Genomic DNA, 10,000 nt, shown 5'->3' on the forward strand with positions numbered 1-10,000 from the left:
CAAACCTACAATGCATTGTCTCTTGGCTTCTTAAGTGGACATACTAGTGGACATACTAGACTGGCACTTCTGCTTAAATTAATTCTAAATACCTCCACCCTGAAATAGAAAACAATATTTTAGTATTTATGCTCAAGAATACACAAAAAATAAGGCTTCCAAAATATTCCAGGTTTTGCTCCCCCCCCCATATATGTGTGTTTATGAAGTAAATATACTTTAAAAATATATCTGGTCATTATACATACTTTATGCAAGAATACCTATGCATGTGTGTATGATGTATGTATGTATGTGTGTATATATATATATATATATATATATATATATATATATATATATATATATATGTGTATATATATATTGTTAGTATGTACGTTTGTACATATATATGCATGTATGTATATATACTTGCATACATGTGATGTAATGAAATGTATTGTTTATAACAGATATATATATATATTGTGTGTGTATGTATGTGTATGAATGGGACATATGTATGTGTATGTGTGTGCATGCTAGCATACATGTCAGGTAACGAACTGTAATGTTTATAACATGAGTTTAACTCTGAGTGTGCATGTGAGTATATGTGTATGTGTATGTGTGTGTGTGTGTGTGTGTTTATGTAGCTGTTGAGGTTTCTAGTGTATTATATAATGAGTAATTATCTCTACTTAAGCTGCTAGGTAATTATCCTTACACTACATTACATTCTAATGAGTTGTTTAATAAACTTTTGCCTTGGTAATTGCTTCTATTGCAGACATCAGACAATTACTAGCCTTTGATTGATAGTGTTTACGTCTTAAACTAAACAACTGAGTATACGCATGCACGCACGCACAATGGATATATATATATATATATATATATTATATATCTGTATGTGTGTTTAGCTATACAGGTATTCACTTGATATATTCCTGATAAGCTTCATAAATCATCATTACATATATTATATGAGTAATATATAATATATATATCTATAACATATATATTATATATAGTATGTGCCATATTTTATATATATTATATATCATATACATAACTGGCACTCCATCAGTTATGGCGATCAGAGTTCCAGTTGATCTCATCAGCTTACTCGTGAAATTAATGTGAATGTGGCTGAGCACTCCACAGACACATGTACCCTTAATGTAGTTTTCAGGGAGATTCAGCGTGACACAGAGTGTGACAAGACTGGCCCTTTGAATTACAGGTGCCACTCATTTTTGCCAGCTGAGTGGATTGGAGCAGCATGAAATAAAGAGTCTTGCTCAAGGACACAATGTGGCGCTGGGAATTGAACTCACAACTTTGCGATCAAGAGCCAAATGCCCTTATCACTAAGCCACATACTTTCACACATTATATACAACATATATATTAAATACATAATAAGGGTATCCTGCTGTAGAAACATTGCCAGAGCAGATTGGAGCTTGGTGCAGCTGCTGGCTTTTAAACCGTCCAACCCATGCCAGCATGGAAAACGGACGCTAAATGATGATGATGATGATGATGTATTATAAATTTAATATATACAATATCTGCAAGTGGGAGCCATGTGAGTCAGAGTTGCTGTTCCATTTGCCCCAGGGCAATGCCTTTGACTGTTCCAGCGCATCTTCGTCACCATTCTCCAGGGCAATACTTTCTCCATTTTGTCGTCTGGGACCATGAAGTGGGCTGAATTACAGAAATTGTATGTTCCACTCCTTAATGTAGAGTTACTTCATATAAATTGTTCTTTTATTGACCCTAGGCGGATGAAAGGCAAAGGTGACCTCAGCGGTCACCTTTGCATGTATATTACGTATTTCCTATGTATTATATATACATTTATATAATATATATAATGTTATATTTGGGGATGGTCACCTTTTGCCAATTAAACATAATATTTGATCATCACTTTATTATTATTATCATTATTTTCATTAGCATCTTCTTTCAATTCTGTTTCCATTTTACAAAAAATTGACACTTATAGAAATTTTTATTTCATTTATAGGGACCCAATAATGCAGGCATGTCTGTAAATTCGAGGAGTTTTGCCAGTCGTAAATTAACTGGGCAAAATCTGCGACTGGTAAGTATTTCTTTGAAGTGTGTGCTTAAGGCATCCAAGCCATGTTAGTGTGTTCAATGTTAAACCATATACACAGTGTGCTCAATGTTAAACCATGAACAACCTGTCATCTAAATTACGCAGAAATGAAAATAACACTGACTTCACATTTTAACAGATATATTTACTTTAAAAAAATGTCAATTAATAAAAAAGTCTTCGATCAGATCAAAGACTATGACACCATGAACACTTTGAAATTATATTTCTGATCGTATAAACCACTTTCAATATTATTTTTAACAAGTTTAAAGTGATTTCTTTTGTGCTGTAAAAACCATTTTCCATTTCTGTGCCCCCACCTTATTTTGCATGATGGTTAATCCAGCACTGAGACTATCCCTTGGGATCAATACACAACTCACTTCTCTAAAATGGGAAATAAAAGACAAATATTTTTACAGACAATGTGCCAGTCACTCAATGTTATCCTTTTCAGGATGCATGGTATCAGTTCTTCATCTGTAGAAATCAAACGGCCAAGTGGAGAGGGTGTTTGGCTACCAGGCCATAGGTTTTTGGTTTCAAATCTACTACTGCTATTTTGTTTTGAATTTTGAAGGTGAGCTTATTGTCTCTGCTCAGTTCATTTCATATGAACCATGTCTACCAAGAAACAGCTGGATCTGTAGAGAAGAAAGATTCAAGTTAGCTAATTTGAATAGATATATGACTTTACAGCTCCAGTCAACCCTTCCTGATAAAGATAAACGTGTGATAAAAATATTTCATATATACATACATACGATATGTGTATGTGTGTCTGTGTGTATATATATATATATATATATATATATATATATATATATATATATATATATATATATATATACATGTGTGTGTGTGTATCTATAATCAGCTATGTAAACTTTTGCCCTTGGTTAAAGCTATTTTACTTGCTTATTCCAGGTATGTCAACCTTCCAACTGCCCAGAAATGAGACAGGTGAGTGAAATAAAAATTAAAAAAACATTCATGTTTAATGTATATATACTGTATCTTTCAATGAATTTTGTATGTGTGTGTGGGTGTAGTTGGGGGAAAATTCCTTTAAAAATTAAATATTAAAAAAAATCTTTTGAAGACACAGCTTATAACACAGCCCATATGGAGCATATTAAGAAGAATTTTGAGTGAATGTTTTTAGCCATGACAGGCTCTTCAGATGCCTGATGTAAACCAGTTTCTATGTTGTTATCTTAATAGTAATTTTTTGGTAGCATTTCTCAGTATTTCTAGTATGTTTTCACATTGAAAATCTTTATAAAATTTTCTTCTTTTGCTTTACATAATTGTTAATTTTCTTGTTTGATTTTGAAACATTGGAATACTTTGAATTTCCCATTTGCACAGATAAATAACTGTTCACTCTATGAAACATTCCTGACAGATGGATTTCTAACTGTTGTTTATGTACCCTGACTCAGTTCATTAATTTTGTTCATGTTTGACCAATATAAGTTTTATTGCATTGCAGATATGTAATGCAATAAATTAGGTTTTCTCTCTTGCAATTCAAACTTGCACATGAATTGTTTCCTATCATTGAAGTTTTTAATCCTGTTCAGTGAGGTCATCCAGTGACAGCCAAAAGCACTTACACAAAGATATTCTTTATATTTTCATCTCTTTGCATAAAGCACCTCTCTCTCTCTCTACTGTAGCTCCACTCAGTCATAGGGGAGCTTAGACTTGCAAGCCACATGCTAATCTAACTAGCACTGGTGCCATGTAAAAAGCATCCAGCATAAAATGGCATAAAATTGTTGGTGTTAGTAAGGGCATACAACTACAGAAACCGTGAAAAAGCAGACACTGGAGTACAATGCAGTCGTTCAACCCATTACAGCCTGCCAAACCATCCATCTCATGCCAGCATGGAAAATGGACATTAAAAGACGATCTACCAGTATATTACTGGTATTTGAACTTCATTGAGTTATTGGAATGGATAAAACTGACTAGGGGGTTCGACTGGAAGCTAAAGATACAAGTCTGTTGGTTGGTTTTGAACTCAGAAACGTAAACACAGTAGCCGACCTGGGCTGTTACTTGCAATGTGAAACATCCAGAACCTTCTGCCCAACTCCCGCAAAGAAATCGATTGGAATGAAACAAACAAATAAATAAAATCAGGGAAATCAAAAATAAAGGTGGCAATAACAATGATGATAATTAGTACCTTCCAAACGAGGAATTACTGTGGAGAGTGGGGGGGAGCTCAGGGGTAGGGGTGTATGTGTGTTTGTGTGTCTGTGAATCTGATGAGGGGTGAGGGAGGGCAACCATAAATCATAGCCTCTTCATTTCTCCGACATTCAGTTGTGGTTGCTGTTGTTGTTGTGACTATTGTTGTTGTTACTTACCTAATTGTATATTCATTAGCAAAATTCATTTAAATAGTTCTGAATGCCTTTCTCTCAACACCCCCATTCCCCCCCACACCCTTCCCACCCACACACGGTCCCCACCCCACCCCACAAAAAACTTATCATTTCCTTGTCTTTCTGCCTCCCCCTCCTGTCTTCTCCCCCACCCCCTACCACCCACCTACATCTTATCGCTGATAACCATTGCCTTCGTTTATCAAATTGATTTTAATAAACTATTGTTATTGTAATTAGTGATGGTCGTTGCCATTGAAAATAATTGCTCTTGTTGTTGTTGTTATCATGAGGGCTGTACCTATACAGAATTGGTAGGAACAGTGAACCAAAATGCCTTTTATCATTTAGCTATATATATTCTTCTACATCATGAGTTCAAATCCCACCAAGGCCGTTTCTGCATTTCATCATTCTAGGCTCAACACGTATTGCTCAAGTATTAATTTTTGATGGTGTTGATAGTGGTGGTGGTGGTGGTTATAATTCTTCTTTCTCTCTCTCTCTCTCTCTCTCTCTTCCTCTCTGTCTCTCTCACTTTTCTTCTCTTTCTGGAAGAAACCAGCTGGAATCAGAATTGGTAAAAGTAAAGTTACCTTCTCAAGTCATGCTGACTCATAAGGGCTGGTTTCCCTGTTTCCATGGCAAATAAATTCTCCACCTGGACAGGATGTTAGTCCTTCACAGGGTCACTCCTTTTTGCCAGCTGAGTGGACTGGAGCAACGTGAAATGAAGTTTTTTGCCAGCTGAGTGGACTGGAGCAACGTGAAATGAAGTGTTTTGCTCAAGAATGCAACACGTCACCTAGTCCAAGAATTGAAACCACAATCTTACGATCATGAGTCCAACACCCTAACCACTAAGCCACGTGCCTCCATGAGTCAGAATTGGAGAGAGATAGACTCTGCTTTGTTCAGCAATCAACAAATCACTTTAAGAGGAAACATTAGCAATTCTGAGAATATTTCTGGATGTTAAAAATGTGCTCTTGCTTTATCCTCTCTTTGCCTTGTCAACTGTTACTACAACATCTACTGTTCTAATGAGATCCATATACTGCATTCACCCTGTGCCTTCTGGTTCCAGTTGTTGATTGTGTGTGAGTGTGAGTATGGGAATGAATATATTAGAAGCCTCATTGTTTTAAATATATCATTAAAGTATATACATATACATATATATATATATATATATATATACACTTTCCCTGATGGGCAGCGCATTGTGTTCTTGAGCAAAACACTTCATTTCATGTTGCTGCATTCTCCTTTCCAATCAGGGGGCAATGTTGGCCTACTCGCCCAGCCAGCAGGGTGGCATCATTTGAAGGCTAAAACAATGCAAAGCGCATTGTGACCAGCAATGTGTATCAACATTTGATAGCTTGATTGATCAGGTGGTGTGTGTGTGTGTGTGTGTGTAGGAAGTGATATCAAAAACGCTTCCTGGACTAGTTATGTTTAACAAAATATAACTTATTTGCCTAATTTTTAACATCTCCTTCGAATTAGGCACCTTGTGAGGCAATACACCAGTCTCAGTGTTTAATAGGAATTAAATGGGTCCATAAATAACAAAAAAAAGGGTTGAGAACCTCTGAGTTAGACAGAGAGTGTGGCAAGCCAGGTGGAATCAGGGCTCTTTGCAATGGTCCAGACCACTGGTTTTCAACTGGGGTCCATATGGCTCTTAGGGGTCAATGTGAGATTTTTCTGTTAAAGTTTAATTTGTAATAAACTGCTTATATTTCTGCAACACACAAATCATTTTAATTTTTTATTCAATTTCTAATCATATTTAATTATAAAAATAGAGAAAGATTTCCCTTATATACAACGAATGGCTATGGAGGTTTTGTAGAGTAAAACAGGAACGAAATAGGTCCATAGGCAGAAAACGATTGAGAAGCACTAATGTAGTCTCTGACCCAATGACTGAATGGCCAAAATCTTTCGAACGGTGGAATGGTTTGGCGCACGGAGTGCCAGCTTTAGAATGCATTAGTGCCAAGCTGTTTGTCAGTTTGAAATCCAGAGTTCAAATGCTGCCAAGGTCAGTCTACCCATTCAGCCAAACATTGATCAATAATACATATTACAGCAGTAGTAATCAATGCTCAATAACTGACTTGGGTCAACATTTGTTGTGTTTCTGGGTCACCAGTTAAAGCTTGCAGTTGACTGCTGCTGCTGTTACCGTTTTTTTTTTATGTTGTTATTGTTATTATTGGTGGTGGTGACGTTGGTGTTCTTCTTGTTACTGCTGATGTTGTTTATTGTTGCTGCTGCTACTGCTGTGGTTGTTGTTGTTGGAGGAGGATGAATGTCACCTGGGCTACATAACAGCAACAGGAACGATGATAGCTGTAGCACAACAACAACAGCAACAACAATGGCAGAGGAAAAAGGTCTCATCACAAGTTGCCATTGATGTTATTAATAAGCAGCAACAAGAAAAAAGCTTCCAATGGACCCAAGAGGGAGATTAATCTTAATAATATATGAATCACACGCGTGCATATACACACACACGCGCGCGCGCGTGTGTGTGAATATGTACATACATACAAATATATATATATATATAAACACATACAAAGATATGTACAAATATGATATAATACATAATATATATTTTATATATATATATAATGTATACATATAAGTATATAGATATAATGTATTCATATAAATCTATCTATCTATCTATCTATATATATATATATATATATATATATATATATATACACATACGTGTACACACACACATACTCACACATGATACATGTATGTATTGTAAGTGTGAATTCTGTATAATGTATTTTATGCCTTGCATCTTTTTCCCTCTTACACACACACACACACACACACACACACACACAGATAGCTGCTGCTGCCCAGGACAGTCCCCGTTGGACTTGCTGGCTTTGGAATACCAGACATCCTGTTTGGCGTTGTATTGTAGTGTTTAATGATGTCTTTGATGCTACATGGAATCAGGATTTTGATGTTGTGTGGATAGCAAAGCTAGCTTGCTATCTAGGATTCACTGAGATGGACGGAACAAACAAAAGAAGAAAAAAAATAGAAAAAAAGAACTATGGTCTGTGTGAAGAAGAAAAAAGCTAATAAAATTAGTTTTGTATTCTGGTGTTTGGAATGGTTTCGCTGCTACTAAATGTACAAAAGTGTGTAGATTCTGTTGTTTTTGAGCCTCTTGTCAGCCATGACCATGTAGACCAGTGCTCTGCAATGGGTATGCTATGGCACACTGGTGTGCCATGAGACAATGCTAGGTGTGCCACAGTGTAACCTGAATATAATTTTTTTCCCGCATACTTTTAGTTATAATCTTAGTTTGGGTGTGCCACTGAATTTTGAAAACAATAAAACTGTACCATGGGTGATCTGGACATGGCATCAGGGTGTTCCAACCATGACTGTCCCTTCAGTTTGTATATCAGTAACTATGTGATCCAATGAGGCTTTCTATTTTAAGACCTTTAGGTTATGATTTTGAGGTTAGTGTGGCTATTATTACTTGCAGGTCAATCTGCTTCACACCGGGCAAAATGCTTCGCCGTATTTCATCTGTCTTTACGTTCTGAGTTCAAATTCCGCCAAGGTTAACTTTGCCTTTCTTCCTTTTGGGGTCGATAAATTAAGTACTAATTGCGTACTGAGATCAATCTAATCGACTAGCCCCCCACCCCCAAATTCCGGGCCTTGTGCCTAGAGTAGAAAAGAATATTTATGTTTGTATGGTGTGTGTGTAAACACATGCATACTTATACACATCTACTTATTTACATTCTTATAAACACACACACACACACACACACACACACACGTGCATGTTGCCTCTAAGTGTGTATTTAATGTTGAAACAAAACTCATTTGTGAATAATTTAATTGTACGATTTCATACTTCACAGACTGCCCCTCCCTCCCACTCTAAACTGACATGTGACATATTTTATTCAATTATCACCTGGTCTTATCACTAATTATTATTCAGAGTGTTATTTTCCAACACACTTTACTGCATATTATCACGCTACGCTGCATATAGAACCATGTGCAACAACTGTCACAGCACAATCAATTCTCACTCAAAACAGGCACTGCACCAATTTTGCTTTTTGCTTTTTTTTTTTTTTTTTTTTTTTACCCATTACTGTATTTTTTTCCCTACTTCTTTCCTCATTTCACTATCTCTCTCACTCCTCTTTCACTGACTATCTGCCTATCTATATATCTATCTCCATCTATCTATGCATATATGTCTGTCTGTCTGTCTATCTATCTATCTATATATATATACATGCGCACACACATATATACACACGCACATGCATATATATATATATGTATATATATACCTATCTATATGTGTATATATATATATATACATACACACACACACATATACATATATGCATATATATATATATATATATATATATATATATATATGTACACACACATATATATATACTTATTTCTATACACACACACATATGTACATACGCACATGTACATGTGTTGTATTAAAAACGTGAACAGGTTCTAGTTGTATTGTTTTTATGAAGACTTTTCTCTCATATTTCCTCCTGAGTTTCTCTCATGGCTGTTATCGTTCAATTTACTCCAACTGAACATTGCCGATGCAGATCCACGATCAAAAGCGTTACATCTGCTGCCAAACCATAATTTCCTCTACCAAGGATTATAATGATCAATGTCTCTAATTCTATTTAGGTCTTTTATTACCATATTTCTGTTGGAATACACTGCCTTTGTTTCTATTAATTTTGACAATTATAAAGAATTTAGTGTAATAATTGTCATTATTAAGCTGGTGTTTTGAACATAAATTAATATCAAATTTAGGTGGAAGGTTTTAATTTAGATCACTTTAACCCTTTTGTTACCATATTTCTGCCTTTCTTTCTATTTATTTTGAAATCAATGAGGAATTTAGTTTAGTAGCTTCTTCATTGTTCAACTAATGTTTGGAACATAAATTTTCATAAAATTTTGATGGAAGGTTTTAATTAAGATGATTTTAAAACATGAAGTTTGTCTTATGAAACAAAGATCCGTCTCCTTGGTGGGTTGATATCAAAAGGGTCAACATATTAGTAACTGAATTGACAGAGATTTGTTTGTTATTTACTGCCAGGTTGCGTAGTCACAGAGAAACTCCTTCACTCTTTCATTGAAACATTAAAGTTTCTCCGTCCATCCCCATCTTCTGGAGGAAGGGGTTAAATGTTGGCATATGTTGGTGCCACATTCTAGAAGGTAGAGACAGATTGGACACAGATAGCAGTTAACGCCGGGAAAGTGTGGTTGGATGCATCCAGGCTACTGAGAGTTGAAGAGCAAGTGGAATGGTTGGATGCTTCAGTGAAGGAATTACAAGATCAGCCAGCTCTATGGAGCAGAGGCCATTACAGTAGCAGTATCAAAGACA

General features: G+C 35.7%; 1 protein-coding gene across 33 annotated transcripts in view; it reads left to right on the plus strand.

Annotated features, from left to right (window-relative positions):
* Positions 1–10,000, plus strand: part of LOC106870514 (RNA-binding motif, single-stranded-interacting protein 2) — a 161,213-nt gene that overhangs the window by 23,919 nt on the left and 127,294 nt on the right. For 27 of the 33 annotated variants that reach the window (XM_089343710.1, XM_089343703.1, XM_089343701.1 and 24 more), the window contains exons 3-4: positions 2,021–2,098; positions 3,047–3,082. In XM_089343710.1, the coding sequence (XP_089199836.1) occupies positions 2,021–2,098; positions 3,047–3,082 (114 nt within the window). The remainder of the gene's footprint in view (positions 1–2,020; positions 2,099–3,046; positions 3,083–10,000) is intronic. The other 6 variants (XM_089343698.1, XM_089343713.1, XM_089343717.1 and 3 more) reach the window with 1 other exon arrangement.

This window comes from Octopus bimaculoides, chromosome 27 (assembly GCF_046866305.1).
Source record: "Octopus bimaculoides isolate indiv1 chromosome 27, ASM4686630v1, whole genome shotgun sequence".
In the NCBI taxonomy this organism is placed as follows: Eukaryota; Metazoa; Mollusca; class Cephalopoda; order Octopoda; family Octopodidae; genus Octopus; species Octopus bimaculoides.